The sequence below is a fragment of the Myodes glareolus genome, chromosome 9 (genome assembly GCF_982192425.1).
Source record: "Myodes glareolus chromosome 9, mMyoGla1.1, whole genome shotgun sequence".
NCBI classification, from domain to species: domain Eukaryota; kingdom Metazoa; phylum Chordata; class Mammalia; order Rodentia; family Cricetidae; genus Myodes; species Myodes glareolus.
This window is the reverse complement of record NC_142034.1, coordinates 50,579,958-50,606,942: the sequence shown is the minus strand read 5'-3', so window position 1 is coordinate 50,606,942 and position 26,985 is coordinate 50,579,958. Positions and strand designations below refer to the sequence as shown.

At 47.0% G+C, this 26,985-nt stretch overlaps 1 protein-coding gene across 1 annotated transcript; it reads left to right on the top strand.

The window, feature by feature from the left end:
• Nucleotides 1-3,156: 3,156 nt before the first annotated feature.
• Nucleotides 3,157-26,162, top strand: Trpv1 (transient receptor potential cation channel subfamily V member 1). The gene is made up of 15 exons (XM_048448045.3): nucleotides 3,157-3,530; nucleotides 4,212-4,384; nucleotides 4,466-4,618; nucleotides 5,014-5,154; nucleotides 5,260-5,558; nucleotides 6,368-6,547; nucleotides 7,835-7,993; nucleotides 9,449-9,544; nucleotides 12,832-12,902; nucleotides 15,308-15,473; nucleotides 15,878-15,944; nucleotides 17,463-17,785; nucleotides 18,273-18,400; nucleotides 18,842-18,957; nucleotides 25,217-26,162. Exons 1-15 carry the CDS (start codon nucleotides 3,157-3,159, stop codon nucleotides 25,387-25,389), a joined length of 2,619 nt encoding a protein of 872 aa, XP_048304002.2. The 3' UTR covers nucleotides 25,390-26,162.
• Nucleotides 26,163-26,985: the final 823 nt, after the last annotated feature.

The following is a 26,985-nucleotide window of genomic DNA, read 5'->3' as shown; positions in this document are numbered from 1 at the left end:
CAACAAGTTGGGAGTGGGAGGGTGTTGGGAAGAGGGGCGGAAATGGAAACTTTTATAATTTAATAAAATTTACTTTAAAAAAAAAAAAGAAAACCAACAAGTGTCTGCAGAAAACATGGCTGAATTCCCCGGGTCACTATAACACCTTCTTCTGTGACTGGTGCATCCCTATGGGGCTCATGTCCAGACATACTTTAGTCATGGTTATGACAGACTATCTGTACCATTCCCTTCCCTTCCTTTGCCAATGCCCTCCCTCCTCCCCCATTGCCCCACTAATCATCTTACCCTTAGACTGGGAGAAGCTTAGTTTCCAAGGGGAACAGGATGCAGAAAGTGCGGTGATGATTCACAGTGACTTGTGGGCTGCATCCCAGTTCCCGGTTTGGTTAGATTGGGAACTCTCCAAGGAAGAGGCAAAGACCCAGCCAAGAACCTTGCTGCAAAGTTCATGGAGAGTCCTGCTGGTAGCATCTCTCTTGTCGAGTGGTTCAGCTCATCAGGACTGCTTTATTCTTGGGTTCGCAGCCAGCATTATCCAAGGGTTAGCCATGGACATTCTGGAGAGAGTGAGACATTGGCCATGAACCTTATCTGTACTTTGTTTGGGGCTTAGGGGATCTTGGGATACTTACTTGACCAGGAGGTTGCTTTAGGTTTGTGACTTCTGTCTGGTCCCAGGGGATGGAGTTGGAGAGGTGGCAGAGTGCTAGAGATGCTCGCAGTCAAATCCAGGTTCCTCCTGGTCATCGTGTGACATCTGAGAAAGATTTACCTCTGAGAGAAGCAAGAATTAAGTGAATGTAGGTGAATGTGCTGACCATAGGATGTGCTCAAATATACTGACCATGCTTATTCTCATTTGTCCCCTGTGCCTATCATTTATTTATTTTTAGTATATTTTTGTTGCGCTTGGGATGGAATCCAGGGCTTCATGCACGTTCAGCACTGAGTCACACCCCACGCCATCTGAGCTTTTAACATCACTACAACCTCCCCAGACTATGAACAACAGGTCCTTGGCAGGAAACTGTCTTTTGAAAGCCTATAACAGCACCTGGCTCCGTAATTCCTAACCTCTATTTGGCTTCCTGCTGCCTGCCTAATCATGTTTCCATTCTGTTCCTTGACCTTCTAGGCCTGCAGTTTCCGGTTCTATTGTTCACCTGTCTTCTGTCTGAGTTGCAGCACAGTGTAGATGGGGCTGAATGGCAAGCTGAGCAGATGAGGAGTGGTTAGAAGTGGCTTTTCTGTGTCTGGGAGCACTCTGCCGCAGCGGCTCTGCTGGATTCCACAGCCATAGGTGCTCCCGAGAGCAGACCAGCAGGGGAAGCAGCTATGCTCTGCCAGGCGCAGGTTGGGACTGGTCAGGGCCCCTCATTTTGTTTTTTTTTGGATGTGAATATTAGTCCTCAGCCGATTCGTGGGCCTGGCCTGGCCATGCACTCAGGGTTTGTGCTGCCTGAACTTTCCCTTGGAAATGCAGAACTCGAGAGACCTCCTCAGCCTATGTCAGTGGCTGCTCTCCAGCATGGAGACGCAGTTGGGCTGTTTGTTTCCCTAACTGACTGTGATCTGAGACGGATGACAGCCTGGGTCTGATCGCTCTGATTTCCAAAGTCCAGCACAGCCTTTCCTTTTCTAAAAATCGGTCTTAGAGTTTATTCTTTGAGAATTTCACACACAAGCACAATGCACTTTGATCACATCTATCCTGTTAGCCTCACTGTGCTCCGTGTCTCCTGCCCATGCTTCCTCTTCCTTGTTCTTCTAAATACCTGAACCGAGTGAACCCCTGATGTGCAAAGATATGGGATCATCCACTGGAGTACAGACAACCTACAGGGGCCACACTTCGGAAGAAAGCCAACTTTTCACTCCTCAGCAGCCACCAACTACCAATAACTTGGAGTTAGGGATGGGGCCTCCTGAGCCCTCGCTCTTCAGTGTGGGTCTAATCGGTCTTGCACGGAAAACTGCAGCTGCTGCGAGTCCACCAGAGCAGCCGCCCTGTCGTGTCCCAAAGACAGTGTTTCATTTTCCCTGGGACCTTTGGCCCTTGCAAACTCTCTGCTTCTTCTTCCATGATGGTCCCTGAGCTTTGGTGGAAAGGGACACAGCATGGCTTTTTCCGGCTAAGTTTCTGCTGGGCAGAGGTCACAGGGCATGGGAGGAGGTAAGCAGGTAGACAGAGATAATTGACTCTAAGGTGGCCTGTGTTAAAAAGGGTGATCAGGATGGCTAGGCAGGAGCCTGGCCTCTCTGAATGGTCAGGGATGGGGGCGTTTTGTGGTGGTGGGTAGACTGGTGTTGGGTCTTGAGGGGAGAAGGAAGGCATTTGAAAGGTGGGAAGATTTGGGCAGGGAAGGGGAGGGGAAAACACTCCAGCTGGTGGCACCATAGGAGCAAAGGCTCCTGGTCCAGGAGAGACCTGGGCACCAGGGAGCAGGATGGCCAGCAGGTGGAGGGGGAACATGGGAGATGGGGTGGGAAAGAGTGTCGGTCCCCACTTAAGTGGAGAACACCCACCTGAGCAACTAGCTTATCTCTAGAGGTTCAGGTCTAGAACACCTGCCAACCCCACAGCAAATGATGCCACAAAGCATAGGCTGAGATGCTGGAAATACACCAGTTTCACAAAAATGATCCAAGGCATGCATACATGCTGCACACATCAGACCCCTCCTGACACTTGGTTGCTGCAGCTGTGTGGAAGGGCAAAGGTAGGTGGTACGTGTGTCTGTTGGCACCTGGCACACGAGTTTATACAGCACAGATGGGGGCATTGCCATCTTCCACGAACATGGACTGCCTGGCTCCTTGGGGCTTGGTCAACCCGTTGGTCTCACTACTGAGTTCCTCTGTGTCCTTTCTCTAATGTGGTGTACGGAGGCAGGAAGAACAAACCAGGCAGCTGAGCCCCAGAGAATCTCAGGGATGGGAGGCTTCTGACCTCAGCCTCAGAACTTGCTGGCTCTATGATGGGGAGCTTGACCACTGTGGCCACAGGATCTGCTGGGCAGTACAGTTCTGTTTCCCCAGGGCTGCTGGACTGGAAGGCACAGCCCTAAAAGCTTTGCTTCTGCAGGGCAGTACTAATTGGGCTTTTGCGGTGTCCTGCTTCACGGGAACCTTGACAAGGAGAGCAGGGAGGGGATGAGAAGTTGTGGTCCTCCAGATGGGCACAGACCTCATCTTTGTGGCTACCCACAGGTTGCACATTGGGCCACAGAGGATCTGGAAAAGATGAAGAAATGGGATAGCTTAGATTCCGAGGAGTCTGAGCACCCACCCCAAGAGAACTCCTGCCTGGACCCTCCAGACAGAGACCTTAACTCCAAGCCGTCTCCAGCCAAGCCCCACATCTTCACTACCAGGAGTCGCACCCGGCTTTTTGGGAAGGGTGACTCAGAGGAGGCCTCCCCTATGGATTGCCCTTATGAGGAAGGCGGACTGGCCTCCTGCCCTATCATCACCGTCAGCTCTGTTGTCACTATCCAGAGGCCTGGGGATGGACCTGCCTGTGTCAGGTAAATCTGGAGGTCCTTCCTTTCCAAGACCCAAGTGGTTCCACCAGTGGCAGTCCCAGCCATGGGCTAACTCCTCAAAGCGGGCTTGTTTCTGGGTTAAAAGTCACAGAACTGGGGAGCTGGGGAGCCTTCAGAGGTGGTCTGGCCCACACTCTTGTACCCTCACTGGACACACAGTCACGGATGTTGGAGTGTGTATACTGATCCCAGCTGCCAGCATATGCTAGATTTCCAGGCCCCGAATGCTCACCAGACCCAAATACTTAGACTTCAAATTCAAGGTTAGGATCTTGGGGACTAAGAAGACAAACAGCTCAGGGGAAGAACCTATCAGCTTTTCTACCTCTTCTGAGGCAGGGCCGGGAGTCACAAGGTGGCTTCTGGGTAGTGTGAAGATGTCTTCGTTCATCAGAGGCCAAGCCAACCCTGCTTACCCTCTAGGCTTCTGTCTCCTGAGCCCCAGAAGGAAGGCAAGTGGACTGGGTAGAAGAGGTGACAATAGCAAAGACTTCCTCCCGTCTCTCTATAGGCAGGTCAGGCACAGGATAGGATGGACAGCTGTGCCTCAGAATCCCCATTAGATTTGTTTCCTAAACTGGCTGGTTTGCTTTGGGGCTTCAGAAGCCCCAAAGGCTTCAGGGCAGAGCAGGGCCTGAGTTGAGGGTGTAATTTATTTCCCAGGCAGGCATCCCAAGACTCTGTCTCCACTGGTATCGGTGTCGAGAAGCCCCCCAGGCTCTATGACCGCAGGAGCATCTTCGATGCTGTGGCTCAGAGTAACTGCCAGGAGTTGGAGAGCCTGCTGCCCTTTCTGCAGAAGAGCAAGAAGCGCCTGACTGACAGCGAATTCAAAGGTGGCCCTGTGAGGGCTGGCTTCCCAGGAGAGGGTCATTTTCCAACCCTGGCCTGGTTTTGACCCTCTCTCTGCCCTTCAGACCCAGATACAGGGAAGACCTGTCTGCTCAAAGCTATGCTCAACCTGCACAACGGGCAGAATGACACCATCGCTCTGCTCCTGGATGTCGCCCGGCAGACCGACAGCCTGAAGCAGTTTGTCAATGCCAGCTACACAGACAGCTACTACAAGGGTGAGGTGGTGGGTGGTGGCCTGGTGCAGCTATAGCACACCTGCCCCCTGAGGGGATTGCCCCAGTTCCTGCCACTGTGTTGCGTTCTGGTTCTGATCAGTCTCCTTCCTGGGATTGCTGCTGCTCTCCTGCTGACTGGGTGGTCCCTACCTTCCTTGCTTGTCCTTCCCTCCTATCTCCCTCTGTCTCCTCTCTTTTGTAACTTGGTATTTTCTGTTCTGTTCCTGCTTCACGATTTTCCTGGCCTCATTTGTGGATCCTGGCCTCCCACTGTGAGGCTGGCGTTTTCTGTGTGCTTCTTCCACAGTTGCTATCTGCTAGGGGCCTTCTCTGGGGGTGCATCTCTCTAGGCTGTAATCGCAAGGCTAACTGTGATAACTAGCATCCCTCTGTAGGTCAGACAGCACTGCACATTGCCATTGAGAGACGAAACATGGCACTAGTGACCCTCTTGGTAGAGAATGGAGCAGACGTTCAGGCTGCGGCCAACGGAGACTTCTTCAAGAAAACCAAAGGGCGGCCTGGCTTCTACTTTGGTAGGGAGGCCATGTGGCATACATAAGGGAGCTAGAGACCCAGTTATCCAGGGACTAGTCAGTCTCATTCCTAGGGCCCCACTGAGGACCCTGTGTTGGCTGCAGGTGAGCTACCTCTGTCGTTGGCTGCGTGCACCAACCAGCTGGCCATTGTGAAGTTCCTGCTGCAGAACTCCTGGCAGCCAGCAGACATCAGTGCCCGGGATTCGGTGGGCAACACGGTGTTACATGCCCTGGTGGAGGTGGCAGATAATACAGCTGACAACACCAAATTCGTGACAAACATGTACAACGAGATCCTGATTCTGGGGGCCAAACTCCACCCCACGCTGAAGCTGGAAGAACTCACCAACAAAAAGGGGCTCACTCCACTGGCTCTGGCTGCCAGCACTGGGAAGATTGGGGTAGGGTGGGTGCTTTGGCTGGAGCTGCTATTATCAGGCAGGGAGGGGGTCTGGATAGAGGACTGTGTGTACTGGTCTCTAATTCCACCAGCTAATGGGGCTGTTAGTGTGAGTCAGAGGAGCTGTGAGCAGAAACCATCAAGCAGGATGTGTGTGTGTGTGTGTGTGTGTGTGTGTGTGTGTGTGTAGCCTAGGTTGAGAGAAGAGGCTGATTGTTATTTTACTAGAGTGAGTGAGAATTTTGGAATATAAGGAGGGTCCTAAGGGGGAAACTTGGAGCAGACCAGGTAGACCAGGCCCCAGCCAAATCAGGGTCCTATGGATGATGTCAGGTAAGGCTGATGATGTGTCTGGGGCTGCTTGAATTGGAGGGGAGGTGCTTTTCCAATAGTAGAGATACTGGGAAGCTGTCCCTGCCCATAAGACTAGGCTGGTCTCAAAGTTGCAGTAATCCCCCTGTCCCAGCTTTCTGAGTGCTGTGAGTACAGCCACAAACCATCAGGACTGGCTTATTGCTTCCTTAGACTTCGATTATCTCCTTCTGGCTTGAAGTTTTTTAGAAGGGCCTACCACTGTCCTTCACAGAAGGACAGTAAATCTTGAGACCCTGGTGTAATGCACCTGATGCAGCTGCAGCTGGGGCTAGAGGCAACTAGCTAGTGGATCTAACTAGTTGTTGGGGCTTGGGTTGGGTTCCTGATGGAGGTGGGAAGCTGAGTCCATTTTTCAGAAAAGCTCAGAGCCTGCATGGGGAAGCAGCCTGTGGCCTGGCCTTAACTGTCCTGATAGGGCTCTCCTACCTGCCACAGGTCTTGGCTTACATTCTCCAGAGGGAAATCCATGAACCTGAGTGTCGGCACCTGTCCAGGAAGTTCACCGAATGGGCCTATGGGCCTGTGCACTCCTCCCTTTATGACCTGTCCTGCATTGACACCTGTGAGAAGAACTCAGTTCTGGAGGTGATCGCCTACAGCAGCAGCGAGACCCCTGTGAGTGGCCAAGGCTAGCGCCCCTGCTCAAGCTGCATCTCGTATCTCGCAGGAAAAGCTGCTGTTAGGGGCCTGTGTCCTGCAGTCTTGTCCCTCCTCCTTTCCATTATGTTTCCCTTAGCAAACGAAGGATAGCCATCCGATCATAAAAATGAGAACATTTCAGAAGTACAGCGATAAGGACAGCTCCCTTTGATACCGTGTGAAAAGCTTCCTAGAGTTTTTTGTTTGTGTAAATGGGCTCATACTATACACCCTGTAGGGTAAGCAGTTGTTTCTCTAATTGGTGTGTGCTGTAGTTAGCTTTATATTAGCACTCAGATATCTGGCTCGTTTAAAAGCCCTTGCCCAGCACCCATCCCACAGGACAGTCAAGTTGTTTGCAGCCGCTCACCACCCTGCAGGCCACTGACACGAGCCTGGGGAGTTTTCAGTGAAAGACACATGAAATTGCTGTCTCCAAATCAAAAAGTATGCCCACCCTATGTCTTCTTGTTTTGGGGGACGGGGCTGGCTAAGCAGCCCAGGCCAGCTTTGAACTCCTGACTCTCCTCCTTCCAAAGTGCTAGGACATGAGTCAGGGGTCGACCCACCCTGCGGTGAGGCGGGACATTGTTATGCATTTACTGGCCTTTTGTACCTTTGTGGGTCTCCTAAGGTTTACAGGACTATTTGCTGGCTTATTCTGGTTTATAAACCTCTTGCTTCCGAATGAGTCATCAACCTTTTCTCTCCCGCTGTAGTGTGGTGTTGTTTCTTCTCCCCATTTGCCTCTTGGCTTTTATAACACCCTTTTCTTATGAATGGTTTTCATTCTGATAGGGGCAAGCCAGTCGCTCTTTTTCTTTTTTGGCTTCTGGATTGTGTGCTGTGCTCTGAAGACCTGTCCTTTACAGAGTCACACAGTGGCCCTTCTCTGTTCTCGTAACGTAAATGTCTGTGATTTCTGATGGTCATAGGTGACCCCTATGAAAGGATCGTTTGACCCCCCAGGTTGAGAACTAATGTCTTAGGGCTTGTCCAGTTTCTTCCAGTCAGTGTACTCACGGAGACACTGAAGTTAAGAGGGTGGGTCACTCAAGGAACCGCAGCAGAGCTGGGACCAGCCCAAGGTCCTGGCTGTACAATGGTTCAGACCTCTGGTGACCCTTGGTTGCTTGGCAGGCTGAGGGGACATTCTTCCTTGACTGTATGGGCTACATAAGTGTGAGAAGTGGTGTGGGCTGGTGTAGCTATTCAGTTAGTTGTTGGTGCAAGAGTGAGCCTCACTTCTCTCTGCTCCCATAGAACCGCCATGACATGCTTCTGGTGGAACCTTTGAACAGACTCCTACAGGACAAGTGGGACAGATTTGTCAAGCGCATCTTCTACTTCAACTTCTTCGTCTACTGCTTGTATATGATCGTCTTCACCACGGCTGCCTACTATCGGCCTGTGGAAGGCTTGGTGCGGACAGAAACACGGGCCCTATCTCGGGGTTGGGGTTGGGGTGGGGTACTGTCCTGAGATACTTTTGGCTCCAGGTCCAGACCTTGCCTGCTACCCCTTCCTAGCTCACTGAGAGGTAGAAAGTCTGCTTGGAGAGCCTTGCTTCCTTCCTTAGTTTCCCCTCTTGCAGGCTGGCCTGTGCTTGGACTTTGTCTTTTAAGTCCATGGTTCTGGGAAGTTGAGCACGTGAGCCTTGAGGCTCCTGAGTATGAGGACTCAGGACTGGGGAGGCGTTGCCCCTGGGTATCTGGAGATCATAGGATGGTACAAGCTCCAATTCCATTGCCACTTGCTGGCCTGCACTGTTTGACTCGCCTGCTTGTTACAAATTTACTCCTTAGTCCTATGCCCTTGAGTACTTTTGTGCCAGGCTGGGTTCCATCTCTTAGTTCAGTTTAGGATGAGACTCTTTACCCTCTTCTGAGCCATGGATTCCATTATGTTTCTGAATTGAACCTTCTCATTTAATACCCAGATCACCAATTTTCTACCCTATCTCTGGAACATTTTACCTGTAAATTTAGTTTAAAAGCTTGAGTTCTATCTGTGTATAAGAGGCATTTAGTGACTTCATTCGAAAAGAAAAGAAAATTGATAATGGGTATAGCTCAGCGGCATAGTGCTTGCCTAGGATGTGCAAGGCCTTGGGTTTGATTCCCAGCACTCCAGCATTATAACAAATTAACAAAAGAAAGGACACACAAGTTTGTTAGAGAGAGGAGAAATATGCTAATAAAGTGAGATGAGGGAGTGAGCTAATGCTGGCAAAGTGCCAAGGGGATCCTCCCAGAAAATGGCTGCGACACGAGGGTGGTGTGCATGGGTGTGGAGGACACCACAGGCTGTGGGGTGAGTGGGATTCCAATGCACCAGGTCTGTAAGAGCACCTCCACCTACCCTGTCCCCTGCTCCCATCCACTCAGAACCCTGGGCAGGGACATTGCTTGGGAGACAACACAGCTCTGCAAGAGACTCAGGCAAGCAGACTCACAAAGAAACCTTCTTGCAGATGTTCCCCTAGTACATCACTGTCTTTGTGTTTCTTTCTTTAAACTTATTGTTGTTGTTATGATGTATGTATGTGTGACACACACACGTGCACACATGTCATAGTGCACATGTGGAGATCAGGATTGGAAACAAACAACTGTTTGGAGTCAGTTCTGTCCTTCCATCATGTGTTCTGGGGACCAAACTCAGTTCTCAGGTTTCCCTGGAATCACTTTGCCAGGCCTCTGCTTCTCTCTTTCAGTGGAGGCCTGTCTCCTAGGCAGGGCCGAGTCTTAACTGTAAGGCTGGGTACCTGGTGGCCCCTGGTGAACGTTTGCTGAATGGGTGAATGAGTGAGTGAGTGGAGTCGCTGGCTGCCTCACAGTCCCCCTATAAGCTCACTGGCCTCTCTGTGCCTCACAGCCCCCCTATAAGCTGAGGAACACCGTTGGAGACTATTTCCGAGTCATTGGAGAGATCCTGTCTGTGTTGGGAGGAGTCTACTTCTTCTTCCGAGGGGTAAGCATTCCTTCAGAAGTTGTGGGCTTCTGTTGTCTCTGACAAAAGTCAAGAGAACCACTGAGAGCTGAGTGAGCGCAGCTGAGAATCCTCTGGGTGTTCATGGCTGGGTTGCAGGGACCATCCAGTGTATTCCTAGGGGCCTGTGGCAATCAAGCAACACAGACAGACCTCCACCACTGTCTTGCGGGAGGGGTCTTCGATTGCCTGGCCAGCGAGCCCCAGGGCACTCCCTACCCAGCACGACTTACAGATGGGTAATGCTGCTGTACCTGGTTTTTGTTTTTGTTTTTCGTGCGTGCAGGTCTCATGCACACATCAAGTACTTTGTTGAGGCATCTCCTCAGGCCCTGGGGTATTTTCTTTGAACTTGGGAGCTCCTTTTTGAATTTTGTGTCAACTTCCCTGTATAAACTAGAGTTTAGGGAAGATGTGGGATTTATGCTTTTTAGTTTCGCTTCCCTTGAGCGAGACTCAAGAGGGGGTGAGAACTCAATGAAAAGAGATCTGAATGCAGAATTTGAAATCATCATCATCATCATCATCATTATTTATATTATTATTGTATAATTTTGACTTGAGGTTTCTCTATGTAGTTTATTCTGTCCTTGCATTCTTTTTTTTTTTTTTTTTTTTTGTTTTCAAGGCAGGGTTTCTTTATAGCTTTGGAGACTGTCCTGGAACAAGCTCTTGTAGACCTCAAACTCACAGAGATACGCCTGCCTGTGCCTCCTGAGTGCTGGGATTAAAGGTGTGCGCCACCACTGCCTGGCATCCTTGCCTTAACTTTTTGAGTGTTGAGAAGATAGGTGTGCACCACTACACCTGAGTAGATCATTGTGATTTTAACCTCTAAACCTCGAGCTTTAAGTCACATGTATTTTTTCCAGTGACTTACTATCTTAGTTACTTTTCTATCGCTGTGATAAGACACCATGAACAAAGTGACTTACAGAAAAAAGAATTTATTTGGCCTTCTGGTTTCTAAGGGTGAGAACCCATGATGGAGGGATGGAGGTTGCAGGTGACAGGTAGCTGGAGCAGCAGTTGAGAGCCCATGTTTTGAACAGCAAACAGAAAGTAGAACAAGAGAGAGCTAGAATGAGAGAGAATGAGAGAAATGGAAAGATGGGGTGGGGAGAACACACTGGGGATAGTGGAAGAAGTATTTGAAATCTCAAAGCCAATCCCCCGTGACACACCTCCTCCAACAGGGCTATACCTCCTAGACATCCTTCCCAAACAGTTCCACTGACTGGGAATGAAGTGTTCAAATGTATTATCTCATGGGGCCATTCTCATTCAACCCCCACACTTAGGTTTATGGAGTCTTTGCAAATCAGCAGACTTTGTCTTCGTGGAAACACTGTCTTTTCACACTAGTAACTGATGTTATCTAAGAAAGTATAAAGCCCCAGCAGCAAGTGGGCTCCTCCTAGCAGACAGAAGACTAAACTGGGGGCAGGTGGGTGTAGGTGTTTGGAAGAGGATTACCTAGCTCACCAAAAGGTTGATCTGGTGAGTTAGTTCAGGTGTGGCTGCATAAAGGGATTTTTTTTAAAATTTAAATTATTTTATTTTATTTCTTTTCATTTTAAAGCTGGTTCTTTTTTTTATTTTTTATTGCTTTATACATAATACTATTCAAAATTTCCACGTCCTCCCCTCCTTCCATTTCCCTCCAGCTCCCTCACTCACCCTTCCCCCTCCCTTAAGAGAGGTCAGGATCCCCTGCCCTGTGGAAAAGTCCAAGGCCCTCCTCACTTCATCCAGGCTTAGAAAGTTATGCATCCAAACAGACTAGGATCCCAAAAAAGCCAGTACATGCAGTAGAGACAAATCCCAGTGCCATTATCATTGGCTTCTCAGTCTGTCCCAATTGTCAGTCACATTCAGATGGTCCAGTTTGATCCCATGCTCATTCAGACCCAGTCCAACTGGATTTGGTGAGCTCCCATTAGATCAGACACACTGTCTCAGTGGGTGGACCAACCCCTCACGGTCCTGATTTCCTTGCTCATATTCTCCCTCCTTCTCTTCAACTTGGAAGCTCAGTCCAGTGCTCTGATGTGGGTCTCTGTCTCTATCTCCATCTGTCGCTAGACAAAGGTTCTATGGTGATATCAAGATAGTCATCAGTTTGACTATGGGACAAGGCTAGTTCAGGCACCCTTTCCTCCACTCCCCGGGGTCTTAACTGGGGACATCCCCGTGGACACCTGGGAACCCCTCTAGAGCCAAGCTTCTTGCCAACCCCAAAATGGCTCCCTTAATTAAGATATCTTCTTCCCTGCTCCCTTATCCGTTTTTCCTCCATCTCAACCACCCCACTCTCCCAAGCTCTCCCTAACCCTTCCCTTCTCCCTTCTCTCTCACCCTCTCCCCTTTCCTGCACCCTACCCCCACCCCTATGCTCCCAACTTTTGCCTGGCGATCTTGTCTGGTTCCAATTTCGAGGAGGATCTATATGTGTTTTTCTTTGGGTTCGCCTTATTACTTAGCTTCTCTTAGATCGCAGACTATAGGCTCAATGTCCTTTGTTTGGGGTTAGAATCCACTAATGAGTGAGTACATACCATATTCTTTTTGGGTCTGGGTTATCTTACTCAGGATAGTGTTTTCTATTTCCATCTTTTTGCATGCAAAATTCAAGATGTCATTATTTTTAACAGCTGAGTAGTACTCTAATGTGTATATGTGCCGCACTTTCTTTATCCATTCTTCCATTGAGGAGCATCTAGGTTGTTTCCAGGTTCTGGCTATTACAAATAATTGCTGGTGGGAATGCAAACTTGTGCAACCACTTTGGAAATCAGTGTGGCGGGTTCTCAGAAAATTGGGAGTCAACCTACCTCAGGATCCAGCAATACCACTCTTGGGAATATATCCAAGAGATGCCCAATCATACTACAAAAGCATAAAGGGATTTTTACGATAATGCTATGCTCATTTATCGTAAAGGAAGGTGGTACTGGGAGAATAAGTTAGAAGCAAAGAGGCTTTCAGCTCTACTGTGGGATACAGCAGCTCATAGCATTTTGGTGATCTTTTTCTTCCCAAATTGCCTTCTAGATACACTTGTAATTGTAGTCAATGTCTTTAAAGCTCTTCACGAGTCACATGATATCACCCATCCAATGAGCTTGATTGCTGCTGCTCGTTCTTCGCAGCCTGCTGGAACCCACTCCAGTGTTCCAGCATGCTGGCACTCCGAAAGACACCAGGAGCTTCCCTGTTCAGCCACATCTAACACTTCCTAGAAACTTACTCTGTCTGTTCTCTCACAGATTCAGTATTTCCTGCAGAGGCGGCCATCCCTCAAGAGTTTGTTTGTGGACAGCTACAGCGAGATACTTTTGTAAGTGCTGCTCTGTGTTCCATTTAGCTCCTTCACTCTCTCATCTATGCTTGAACAGGCACATAGCAGGGCGGGACCTAGTAGGTTGAAGCAATGGTGGGAGGCACTCAACAAATATTCATCAGATGAGTGAATATCAACTGTTTACACTGCCAGATAAATATCAGCTGCTGGGGTTGGCGGACTGTGTCACGGTGGCACATGATTTACTGCTGGAGTTAGGGGTCCCTTCCTTCCCTTTGTTCACCGTGTGTGCATCCCTCTGCCATTCACTGGGTCGATATTGGGAGGTGGAGGTGAACTATACATAGTTCTCACTTTCAAGAATCTCCAGTCTTTAAGGCAGATTTTGAAAAATTTGTTTGCTTTTCATTTTAACTTCATGAACATTTTGGACTACATAATTCATAGTTGTTGAGAAAGGGATCGTTCCATGCACTGAGTATTTAGCAGCATCCCTGGCCTCTGTCCAATAGCTTTCCCCCTCCCCACTTCCAGGCTTGATTATCAAAACACCCGCCGATAAATACCAAAAGTTCTTTTGTTGGTGTGGATGGTGGCATGTGCTCCTGGTTGGGGGTCACTGCTTTTAGAGGAGACGGATAAGCAAAGGCACAAGTGTCACAGAGCCTCTGTTCATAAAATAGACTAGAACCTGTGAGCCTCATCCTGCACAGAGGGCTTTCAACCACGGGTTTCCTGGGATCTGGACTTAAACTCTCTTCTGATGCCCAGGTTTCCCTCAGTCCAGGGGCTTCTCTTTTTGCTTCTGGTGTGATTAAGGAGTTGATTTCTGGTGCTATTGTGACGAGCTTGTTTCTAGGATTCATAAGCCTCATGTTCCCACGGTAATCTTCAAATACCTTTATTTTAGTTCCAAAGGGCAAGCTCAATCTTTAGGGTCTATAGCAATTGGTGAGCACAATACTTATTTGCATAAAGAAGAAATGTTCCCCTACATAGCACTGTAAGAGTAGACTCAAGATTACATTCCTAAAAGTTATAGCCATATTACAGTTATGTTAAAACACACATATACATGCACATGCGTGCAATTATACCAATGAATATATATTACTTTTATGTTATCAAAACTACTCAAACATACTGATATAACTCATAAGAGTGCAAAAATTCTTATACTCAAAGCCAGGAGCTTCTTACCCCCAACCCTTTCCTTTCTCTGAAACCTGCTTTCCTTGGGCTCTTTCTTCTGACACATACTCATGCGACAGAGAAGAATTTAGCATCCTCTGCTCACCTTTATAGACCTTGATGGAGCAGGGAGGGAACTTGGACTTCCCACGGGACAGGGAACCCTGACTGCTCTTAAGACTAGAAAGGGAGGGGGAGGTGGGAAGGGGGAGGGAGAAGGGAGGCGGGGAGGAGGTGGAAATTTTTAATAAATGAGTAAATAAATTAAAAAAGAATTTAGCATCCTTCTCCCCATCTGCTTCCCCCTTTTCATCATCCCAATGTGATTATATAATATTTTATTTTAGTCAGTAATCATCATTTGCATTCTTGTTCCTTTGTAAATATTCCTAAGTGTCGAACAGCTTTGTAATCGTTCTATTACTTGTTTTTGGTTTGTTTTTTTTCTGGCTTATCGGATTATCATTCCCTTAATTTTCCCTTGTTTAGTTTTCTCTGTAGACAATGTTAATTCTTCCCACATGTCCTAAAGCAGGTGCAGTTCTCTTCAAAATCAGATTTAGAAGTTATAGCACGTGGCCAGATCACTTTTCTCCCCCTTGAGGGATCTCTTCCTAGAGTTTTCTTTCTTTTGTTTGAGACAGGGCCTCTCTATGTAACCCAAACTAGCCTCTATTCTAACTCGCAGCAACCCTCCTGCCTTTGATTCTGGAGTGTGGGGTGACAGAGGTGTATACCACACCTTCTTTCCTGTTTCCTCTTTGAGACTGGGTTCTTTTCCAGCCTGATCCTTCTTTCACCTGGCGCGTCTTTCTGTTGCCAGCCTTGGGATTCTCATGGCTCCCATCTCTTCCTCACTTCTTTCTCTTTCCTGGCCTTTCTTGTTTTCTGGACATCTTTCAGTGTTTCAGTGGTGTTGCTCAGAGGGGAAGCAGTTGATGCTGTAAAGTGTCGTGTGTAAGTGTTCATCATCAATAGGCTGGGGTATTCAATACATTTCTCACTTATATTTTCAAAAAACAATGGATTGAACAGGGTAGAACTATCATAAGTCAAGGAGTATCTATATTATATTTACATTGAATAAAATTTTGAAGAATAAAATTTCCCCTCCAACCTGCCATACACTTTCCTCCTTGTGCCTGCTGGGACAGCACAGCCCCAGCCCCTGCATGGCTACGTTCTCACTCTTCCGATTCTTGCAGCCTGGGCCTTTCTCCTAAGTTGAACGACTTTGCCTCTGCCCTCAGCTTTGTGCAGTCTCTGTTCATGCTGGTGTCTGTGGTACTGTACTTTACCCACCGCAAGGAGTACGTGGCTTCCATGGTGTTCTCCCTCGCCATGGGCTGGACCAACATGCTCTACTACACCAGAGGATTCCAGCAGATGGGCATCTATGCTGTCATGATTGAAAAGGTGGGTTTCCAAGCCTGTTTTCCACAGAGCCCTGTGTGCCCCATGGATGGGAGATACTGCCCTATGCATTCTTTTCAGCCTTTCTGTATTCTCCAGGGAGCCGTTTGTTTAGCCCTTAGCCTATTTATTTCCCTAGAATCAAGCAACCTGGCATTGACCTGAGCCTGCAGGTTTTCTGCAAACTTGTTGCCTTTGCATTCCAAACCACCATCTCCCAACCAGAGCAAAAGCCATGGGAGAGGTGGGAGTCATTTCCTCATGACATCTGAGCTGGAAACCACAGAACCGAGCCCTCTGCAGGTTCCTGTCACACGTCCTCTGGTCGCTCTAGGCTGATGCAACCCTGATCGTTGTGTACCTACCAGGGTTGGACTTGCCTTTTATCAGTCTGCTCTTTCCTGCAGATGATCCTCAGGGACCTGTGTCGATTCATGTTCGTCTACCTCGTGTTCTTGTTTGGATTTTCCACAGGTAATGGGCTAAGTCAAAGCTGGTGGTAGGCAGGTGTGTTGCTCACCTGACCTCCTCAGGCTCTGCAGGGCTGGGGGAGGAGGAGCCAGGTGGGGAAGACAGGCGCATTCTTGCAGGTGACTGAGGGATAGAGAGAAAACCCATCAGCATGAGCCTGAGAACTTGGAAATGTGATGGATGAGGCGTTCGTGGATGTTTTAGAGATACTGTGCTACTTGTTTGCCCTACAGCTCCATTTTGGGCTGGCTTTTATCCAACCTATTTCAATACTATTTCAGACTCACAGGAAACTTTCAAGAGTAGTACAGATGACTCCTCTCTGTTTCTTACCCAGATTCCCCAATTTAAACATTTTAAAAATCTCTCCATTTCCTTGTCTGTCTCTTCTCTGTCTCTTTGTCTATCTTTTCCTTCCCTTCCCCACTCTTCCCCTCCCTTTCTCATCCCTTTCATTCTTTATTCCTGGTTCTGGAGATTGAACCCAGGGTCTAATACATGCCAGACTAGCACCCACTGAGCTACAGCCCTAGTCTTCATGATTCCCTAACCCCACCATTCATTGCTTTTGTAGTCCCTGGCATTTTATCATAAGGAAGAGCTTTTTTCCATCTCCTCAATTCAATTTTTTTTAAAACATGAGGATGGATGGTCTTGGGGTTCTTTTTATTCCCTGTAGATTCTTACTGTCATGTGAGCCATAATCCTTACTATCCTCAGTTATTTTGAAGCTGAGATCTGGCCCTTGGGAGCCCCTTCAAGCCGGATCCTTGGCCCCTCTACCTGGTCTACAACCTGTTGTTAGCAATGCCCCTGCCTCAGTTCTCATTTGAGTTCTGTGGTTATGTGGTTCCTGAGGCATGCCCATCTCTGCTCCCAATCTGCAGTTGATTTTAGAACTCCTGTCTAGGAGGGTTGAACACTGGTGACTAGGGGTACTAATAGGTTTGGGCTGTGGCACCTGATCTGAAGTTCTGCATATTAGTACAAGAAGGGATTGTGTTTAGGGTGTTCTCGGGGCACTGACGCATAGTATGAATGGCACATGGCTGCTTAGCAGTACTTAGGCTCCGCAGTACACCTCCAAAGAAGAATATTAGCAGAGGTCACTCTTCTTTGAGATGCTCGACATCCGTGATTATAGAGTGGATCTCTAAAAGGCATGGTGTGGTTTGACACCCATGGTTATAGAGTGGATCTTTAAAAGACATAGTGTGGCTGGCAAAGTGACTCAGGCTCCCTGTCTTTTTAAGCAAGTTGTGTATTATAAAAAGGCCTCTATATGTACATGGTCTACATAGCTTTGCATATTTCTTCAAATACCTTTTCTACTAGATAATTTAAAGCTCTTATTATAAGGAAGCCGTGTATTATTACAACTTTCTGATAGTCTGGGAGGGGGAGATGCTACATAACGGGGTGGCCTTCCTGCTGCCGGGTGCTGGGTAGGAGAGGTATGTATCAGGGAGTCTGGGGTCTTGTTTTCCACCCATCCACACCCCTTTCTCCTGTGACCCACAGCCGTGGTGACACTAATCGAGGATGGGAAGAATGACTCTGTGCCTGTGGAGTCCACCCCACACAGGTGGCGAGGGCCTGCCTGCAGGACCCCCGACAACTCCTACAACAGCCTGTACTCCACATGTCTGGAGCTGTTCAAGTTCACCATCGGCATGGGCGACTTGGAGTTCACCGAGAACTACGACTTCAAGGCTGTCTTCATCATCCTGTTACTGGCCTACGTCATCCTCACCTACATCCTCCTGCTCAACATGCTCATTGCCCTCATGGGCGAGACGGTCAACAAGATCGCACAAGAGAGCAAGAACATCTGGAAGCTGCAGGTGGGCAGCAGAGTGGGGCAGGGCATGCAGCCTCGAAGGTGTTGACTGTCCCTCGCTGTCACACAGTGGGGCACATGAGCGCCTATGGGACTGAGTAGGGGTCAGGAAGCAGTGAGCTTTGGAGCTGTCATCTTTATCTGTGTTTCCAGTCACACGCCTGGCGGGTAGCAGAGCCAGGGTTTAGACCAGGCAGTCTCATGTTTGAAACTCTGATGTCACACAGGTCCCCAAGTGATCCCTTTGTAAGCACCATCAGTTCGTAGGGTTGCCTTCCTGGACCCAGTAGGCAGTAAATAGCCAGGTATAGGTAAGCTTGGCTGATCTCCTTCATGAAGCATGTGCGTTTCAGGCTTTGGAGCATGTGCGTTTCAGGCTTTGGAAACAGACCTGTTATAGGAGGTACTGCAGGGCCAGCTTGGAGGTTGCTGGGGCTGGGAGAGATTCTGGAGGTGGTGATCCAGGAAGGCCTATTTCCCCTTCCCTTCAGAGGGCCATCACCATCCTGGACACAGAGAAGAGTTTCCTGAAATGCATGAGGAAGGCCTTCCGCTCCGGCAAGCTGCTACAGGTGGGGTTCACGCCAGATGGCAAGGATGACTACCGGTGGTGTTTCAGGTAAGGCAAAGCAGGAGTTGAAGCTGAGAGCATCTGCTCTCAGTCCGGGGCATGCAGGACCCATCGAGAGCCAGATGAGGGTGCAGAGGCTGGGCTCAGGACTCCCTGGGACCAGTCACAGGTTTAGGGAACTCTCAAGGCCAGCAGCAGGTACAAGGGCCACATAGGATTCAGCTGTGGGCACAGGACACCCATTCAGATCTCAGGAGGTAGGACTTCCAACATGAAGCACGGAAAAACTTGAGGGGTTCAAAAATGACTGCCTGGTGAACAGAACCAAACCTAGGAATCCGTTGTTAAAATTGCTGGACCTTGTGGAGTGGTTAGAAAGAACGGGTTGTCCATGAAATAAGCCCAGTCTGTCCCTCCACCTGCTGTGTCTTCATCCTGATGGGCTCGGCCTTAGACAGCTGGCCCCGGATCCTGTCCCCTCCCCCACAGGGTGGACGAGGTGAACTGGACTACTTGGAACACCAATGTGGGCATCATCAACGAGGACCCGGGCAATTGTGAGGGCGTCAAGCGCACCCTGAGCTTCTCCCTGAGGGCAGGCCGAGGTGAGGTGGCATGGGTGGTGCCACGGCAGGGAGGGGCCTGACTCTGGGAAGTGGGGTTTCCTACTCCATGTTGACTTTCCTCACAGAGGACCTGGGCTGTGTAGCAGCGACAGATGCCAGCCACCCACATGCTAGTGACTGCTGTGTGTCCCCTGACACACCTGTGTAGCACTGCCAGGCGTTCCTTGGACTCATTGATTTCAGATTAACTTTTGGTCATTGCGTGTTCAGAAAACCTTTAATGTCGCCAGCATTTTAATGGCCCCCACATTCAGTTTTATGACCCCATATGGGGTCACAACCCACAGTTTGAGATGCTGGGTGTTGGGGCTACACAGTATTTTTGCAGAAGTCTTTATATTCATCGAGTCCCCTCTTTTTTAGTCAGCTCCGAATTGTTATTAATCCCTTTTGGAGAATTTCGCACTTCAAGTTTTAAGCTTTTTGACTTTGGAGTTCCTGTTTCTCCTGTCCTGAAGGTTCTATTTCTTTGCTGAGGTCTTCTAGCCATTCCCTCATTAGAAGCACGTTTTCCTCTGCTTCTTTGAACATAGTAATGCTACTTTATAATTTCTATCTGCTAAGGGATGGACTGGCTCAGAGACAGCACTCTCTGCCTATCAAGCACAGGGCCTGGGTTCAGCGGTCTCTAGCTAAATCCAGCATCTGGGCTATCATGGCGTCCATTTCTCTTAACTGCTATTTTTTTTCTTTTTTCTTTTTTGTGAGAGAGAACCACATTTGCTTGGCTTCCCTTTTAGGTCCAGTATTTTCAGATTGTGTGCTGAACATTGTAGATAAGATACTATGGAAAGTCTGGATTCGGTTACCTTCCCTCTAAGAATTCAGTATTAATTAATTAATTAATTATTATCTTATATACTAAATGGTACTTCACTTATTCAGGAATTGCCTTGAGCTTGTGCCAGGCATAACTGAGTATAAGGATGTTCCATACACTGGCTGAGTTCCTTTCTTATACTTGAGTTAAAGTATGTCCCTCCCACTTCCAACCCCATTACAGCCATTCTCTATCAAGTATCTTGTAGTTCTCAGCTAACTAGTTATAGGTCACCACCCTGCCCCAAAGCTGACCAGCCCTCCAGCATCGCAGCACCTGTTCCCCCTATGCTCTATGATTCTAACTGTGTCAGCTGCCCCACGACTGCTTCCTCCTTTTCTTAGGGGAAATTCCATGCTCCGCTAGGATGGCTGTTCACTGTACTATAGTTGGTAAAATTGTCACTAAGCAGAACCAGGGTATTGATAGGGCTTCCCTTGTGAATGCCACTTCTCTTAGGGTTTGTAGAATTTCACATCTGTCACCTCAAGTCTAAACACATCTGCCGAATGGCATTTTGTACAGTTTATGGTTGTCATGCGCAGGACAAGATCATATGGAGATCTACTTTATCAATGGCTCACTAGAGGGCTGGTGATGTAGCCCAGTGGTCAAGTACTGGGCTAGCTTGTGAAACCAGTCTGGATTCCATCTCTAGTACAGAGAAAAGCAGCTCACTTTTGGAAAGCAGTTCCCTGCCCTTGGGCTTCCTTGTTTTCACACAGGTCCCTAGTTCTGTGATTTTCCTGGGAATGTAAATGGTAAGACTCCCTGGTCAAATTATCACCTTTGCTCATTATCTTTTCTTCGATTTGTCAGTCAGGCTAACATTTTCTGAGAGCTACTCAAAGATGGCCGTGTGTGATTTGAGTGGTCTACCATGATCCTCCCACTGACTTAGTGAGCTGGTGTTGGTTCAGACTTCTGGAGTCTGAGACAGGGCAGTTTATTTTAGACATATTTAAGTATGGTGCCATTTTGGGAAAAGTGTCCTAGTGATAATTATCACGATAAAGCTTAAGGTATGACTGCACTGAAACTCTTTTGCAAAACACATGTGACCTCTTCCATAAGAATGGGTTCTATAACTTAAAGGCCTAGGAGAGGATCTGGTGTGGTCTAGGTCATTGTAGAGGTTACCAAGCTGCGCAGTATGCATGACATCACCCTTAAGGATGGGTTTTATTGACTGAGAAACAACGATCAGGATAAAGGTCTAGGGAGGAAGAGTGTGGGATAAGCATAATAGTCTGGGGGTGGGGATTTGGGTGAGGCCTGGCCCTACAGATCGCACTGAGCATCAGGCTATCAACTACATCCACTCCCAGCCTTCTGGGTGGAAAACAGGTGTGTGTCTCCTCACCCGAGGAGGCAACCCTGAGTGTTTAACATTCCTGGTTTCCCTAGGGCTTTATCTGTGAGCACAAGGACATCATGCCCTCTACACTACTCAGTGAACCTTTATCCAGTTAGACCAATGATTTGGAACAGAAGTTGTGGGGTTTAATATCAGATTTTACACTTTATACCTGTTTCTTAGGGAGCGTTCCTTCAGGATTTTGCTTTCTCACTTCTGTGACAGTAGAAACTCTGTCAGTTTCTATCAGAGCCAATAATTTGGATAATAAGAACCCCTCCTCGCCAAGCTGCATGTGGTAGGAAGAAGTGGGAGAATGCGGGAGAGGGAGGGACAGGTGGTCAGTGAAGGAACTAGGGAGTGCATGGAGAGTCTTGGTATGAGAATGAGGATGTGGTGAACGGTACTGGGAACTTTAGATGCTCTGGAGACCCTGGAACTGGCGAGGCCAACAGTTCCCAAGCTGGGTGTCTCCACTTCCCAGCCAGTTAGTGCTCAGTATATTGATGGACAATAATAACTGAGTCTTCCTTGAGAGCTCTCTGGGGCTTTAGATCTTGCCAAAGTTCTTATTTGAAGCCCAGTGTCACCAGGCCTCCCTTGGTGTTTTCCTCAGCTTCTATGCCCTGCTTGAACCTTGTCTTAATTTTTCTTGGCTGCTGTTCATCACTTTAGAGTTGCCCAATGTGGAGCTGCATTGCAGAAACCTCTTTACCCTCCCATTTAGGGAGCCAGGTAGTAGAGGTGGAAGCAGGTGTGTGATAGACTCATGAGGTCACAGGTTTGCCAGTGCCCGGGGGAAGAAGAGACCTTAAGATGTTACTTGAGAAAAAGCTTTTGACAAAATACAACATCTCTTCATGATAAAGGTCTTGGAGAGAGCAGGGATACAAGGAACATACCTAAACACAATAAAGGCAATATACAACAAGCCAACAGCCAATATCAAACTAAGTGAAGAGAAACTCCTAGTGACTCCACTGAAATCAGGAACAAGACAAGGATGTCAACTCTCTCCATATCTATTCAATATAGTTCTTGAGGTCCTAGATAGAGCAATAAGACAACAAAAGGGGATCAAGGGGATACAAATCGTAAAAGAAGTGAAACTCTCACTATTTGCTGATGATATGATAGTTTACATAAGCGATCCCAAAAATTCTACCAAGAAACTTTTACAACTCATAAACATTTTCAGTAATGTAATAGAGTACAAGATTAACTAAAAAAAATCAGTAGCCCTCCTTTACACAGATGATAAATGGGCTGAGAAAGAAATCAGAGAAACATCACTCTTCACAATAGCCACAAATAGCATAAAATATCTTGGAGTAACTCTATCCAAACCAGTGGAAGACTTGTATGACAAGAACTTTAAATATTTGAAGAAAGAAATTGAAGAAGACACCAGAAAGTGGAAAGATCTCTCATGCTCTTTGGTAGGTAGAATTAACATAGTAAAAATGGCAATCTTACCAAAAGCAATCTACAGATTCAATACAATACCCATCAACATCCCAGCAATTTCTTCACAGACCTTGAAAGAATGGTACTTAACTTCATATGGAAAAACAAAATACCCAGGATAACCAAAACAATCCTGTACAATAAAAGAACTTCTGGAGGCACCACAATCCCTGACTTCAAACTCTACTACAGAGCTACAGTACTGAAAACAGCCTGGTATTGGCATAAGAACAGACAGGAGGACCAATGGAACCGAATAGAAGACCCAGATATTAATCCATACTCCTTCAAACACCTGATTTTAATAAAGAAGCAAAATATATCAAATGGAAAAAAGAAAGCATATTTAACAAATGGTGCTGGCATAACTGAATATCAACATGTAGAAGAATGAAAATAGATCCATATCTATCACCATGCACAAAACTCAAGTCCAAATGGATCAAAGACCTCAACATAAAGCCAGCCACACTGAACCTTAAAGAATAGAAAGTGGGAAGTACACTTGAATGCATTGGCACAGGAGACCACTTCCTAAATATAACCACAGTAGCACAGACACTGAGAGAAACAAGTAATAAATGGGACCTCTTGAAACTGGAAAGCTTCTGTAAAGCAAAGGACACAGTCAACAAGATAAAACAACAGCCTACAGAATGGGAAAACATCTTCACCAGCCCCACATCAGATAGAGGTCTGATCTTCAAAATATACAAAGAACTCAAGAAACTGGTCATCAAAAGAACAAATAATCCAATAAAAAAATGGAGTACAGACCTAAACAGAGTACTCTCAACAGAGGAATCTAAAATGGCTGAAAGACACTTAAGGAAATGCTCAACATCCTTAGTCATCAGAGAAATGCAAATCAAAACAACTCTGAGATTCCATCTTACACCTGTAAGAATGGCCAAGATCAAAAACACTAATGACAACTTATGCTGGAGAGGTTGTGGGGTAAAGGGAACACTTCTGCATTGTTGGTGAAAGTGCAAGCTGGTACAGCTCCTTTGGATATCAGTACGGCAATTTCTCAGAAAATTAGGAAACAACCTTCATCAAGACCCAGCAATACCACTTTTGGGTATATACCCATAGGATGCTCAATCATACCACAAAGACATTTGCTCAGCTATGTTCATAGCAGCATTGTTTGTCATAGCCAGAACCTGGAAACAACCTAAATACCCCTGACCGAAGAATGGATAAGGCAAATGTGGTACATTTACACAATGGAGCACTATATAGCAGAAAAAATAACAACATCTTGAATTTTGCAGGAAAATGGATGGAGCTAGAAAACAACATATTGAGTGAGGTAACCCAGACACAGAAAGACAATTATCACATTTATTCACTCATATGTGGTTTTTTAACATAAAGTGAAGAAAATCAGCCTACAAATCACAATCTCAGAAAATCTAGACAACAATGAGGACCCTAAGAGAGACATACATGGATCTAATCTACATGCGAAGTAGAAAAAGACAAGATCTCCTGAGTAAATTGGGAGCATGGGGACCATGGGAGAGGGTTAAAGAGGAGGGGAGAGGAAGGGAGCAGAGAAAAATGTGTAGCTCAATAAAATCAATAAAAAACAACAAAAAACCCAAATAAATATATTTATTTACCAACACACACACACACACACACACACACACACACACACACACACACACACACGTTACCTGGGTGGATGAGGGGGAGTCCAAGAGCTTGAAGAATTTTTTTCCTGGCAGGGTCTCATTATGTAGCCTTGGCTGTCTTGGAATTCACTCTGTAGACCAGGCTGTTTTTGAACTCACAGAGTTCCACCTGTCTCAGCCTCCTGGTGTTGGGATTAAAGATGTGTGCCACTATACCTGGCTAGGATTTTTAAAAAAATATTTATTAAAATTAAAATATAATACCATTATTTTCTTCCTTCCAACACCTTCTGTGTCACCTCCTTCCAACCCCTCCCAGGTCCCCCCATTATCTCTTTTTCTTTTGTTATTATAGGTATGTATGCACATATTTATATGCACAAATATATAAACATAACCTGCTGAATATACAACTTTTGTTGTCAGTGTGTATATGATTTCCAGGATAAGCACTTTGTATTGGGTAACCAATTAGGGAGCTTGCCCTGGGAGAGGCTAAATCCCCCTCTCTCAGCAGTCATTAGTCGCCTGTAGTTCTTTGTCTAGGGGTGGGACTCTGAGATTTTCTTCTTCTGCATTATCATGTCTATTGATATTGTCATTATTTAGGTCTTCTTTAGGCAGCCATCTCTAGGAGACAGTCTAATAGCAGACTTCCTGGTCCTCTGGCTCTTACAATCTTTGCCCCCTCTTCCAAAACGTTACCTGAGCTTTAGGTGTAGGAGTTGTGTTGATGATGTATCCACTGGGACTGGATTCCCCACAACCCATTGATCTCTGCATTGTATCCAGCTGTGGCTTTCTGTCATGGTCTCTGTCTTCTTTAAAGAGAGGCTTCTTTGATCGAGGGGTACCCAGGTCTCCTTTCATCTGGAGATGTGAGGCCTACCAATGAACCCATGCTTGTTTTGTTGCATCCAAGGTGCTAATGATTTTGTTGCCTTTCAGTTGCAGGGAGAAACTGGAAGAACTTTGCCCTGGTTCCCCTTCTGAGGGATGCAAGCACTCGAGATAGGCATACCACCCAGCCTGAGGAAGTTCATCTGAAGCATTTTGCAGGATCCCTTAAGCCAGAGGATGCTGAGGTCTTCAAGGACTCCATGGCCCCAGAGGAGAAGTGAGGGACACCATCCAGGGGTCAATGCTGGGTCTTTGGATGGCCCATTGCCTCTGTGGGGGAAGGGTGTGCTCAGGGAACATCAAGCCCTGTCGTTGGCTGGGTCCATTCTGTGCCTGCCTAGGCACAATCCTAGGACTTCACAGGGCATGCTGTGGAAAAGTGGGAGGTTGTGTGGGAAGAGATCTGCATCCAACCATGACTGTCTTCAGGCAAATTTTCAAACGTTTGGCTTTCAACTGTGTACAAGTTTTGTTAAACAGAGTGAATGGCAAATAATCTCCACTTGGACACTTGTTACACCCTGGCTTTATTGGATTTTTGGACTGTTGGGATATGAGCAAATGGAGTCCAGGAAAACAACCTTTAAATACTTGCTTTGATATAAAATGCTGAAACCTTTCTCCTCTACGCTGTGTTGACTATCTTACCTGCCCTGAGAGACTTTGGAGGAGTCTGTCATTTGACAAGCCCAGAGAAGGTGGGGGGATGCTAGTCCCGTTCCCAATTCCAGCAGAATCAAGTTGTTCCAAAGTGACTTTCCCCTTCAATGTAGAATATAAGTCTTTACAAAGTATTAGCTTCCTTGTTGATTAAAAAAAACCCCACAAAACCATATCCAAAGGATATGTCAGGAAGTTTTCAATCCAGAGGCCATGGCAGGAAGTTTTTAATGATCCTTCTTTGGCTGTAATCACAATCCTGCTCCACTTCCTGCAGTGCTAAGTGCACCTTTCAATGTTAGTCTTGTAATTCATAAAATAAACTCTGTATGTGTCTGCAGCTATGCTTTATAATAAGTGTAAACTTGGTGCTAATAATTGGGCTGACATTGCTAGGTGGTTCTCTCTTCAGTCTGTTCCAACCCCTCCTCCCCATGTGTGTGCGTGCGTGTGCTTGTGCGTGTGTGTGTGTGTGTGTGTGTGTGTGTGTGTATGATAAAAACACTCTGGCCAAAAGCAACCTGGGGAAGAAGGGGTTTATTTAACCTTACAGGTTGCAGCCCATCATCAAGTGAAGCCAAGGCAGAGACTCAAGGCAGAAGCCTGAAGCAGAGATCACAGAGGAACACTGCTATGGTGTACAGGGCATAGCAATGACAAGTGAGAAGGGGTAAAAAGTCTTTATCAGCCCAGAGCAGATACAGAGATTTATTAAAGAAAATACAGTGATACAGTGTGAGGAAGTGTCAGGAGAGAGACGGGGAAAATTCATTTCTTCCTTCCTTCCTTCCTTCCTTCCTTCCTTCCTTCCTTCCTTCCTTCCTTCCTTCCTTCCTTCCTTCCTACTTTCCTTCCTTCCTCCCTCCCTCCCTCTTTCTTTCTTTCTTTCTTTCTTTCTTTCTTTCTTTCTTTCTTTCTTTCTTTCTTTCTTCCTTCGTTCCTTCCTTCCTTCGTTCCTTCCTTCCTTCCTTTCTTTCTTTTTTTCTTTCTTAAGATAGGATCTCACTGGAGCTCTGACTTGCCTGGAACTCACTCTGTAGACCAGGCTGGCCTCAAACTCACAGAGATCCATCTGATTCCTGAGTGCTGGAATTAAAGACATGTGCTACCATACCTGGCTAACAGTGAGCTTAATTCTACGAGAGAGAGAGAGAGAG

Bases quoted from the DNA above. Each gene is read 5' to 3' on its own strand.
- Trpv1 (XM_048448045.3), top strand. From the start codon at position 3,157: ATGAGAAGTTGTGGTCCTCCAGATGGGCACAGACCTCATCTTTGTGGC. The intron at 15,945-17,462 runs GTAATGGGCTAA...TGTGACCCACAG, and splicing joins CTTGTTTGGATTTTCCACAG to CCGTGGTGACACTAATCGAG. The intron at 18,958-25,216 runs GTGAGGTGGCAT...GTTGCCTTTCAG, and splicing joins CTCCCTGAGGGCAGGCCGAG to TTGCAGGGAGAAACTGGAAG.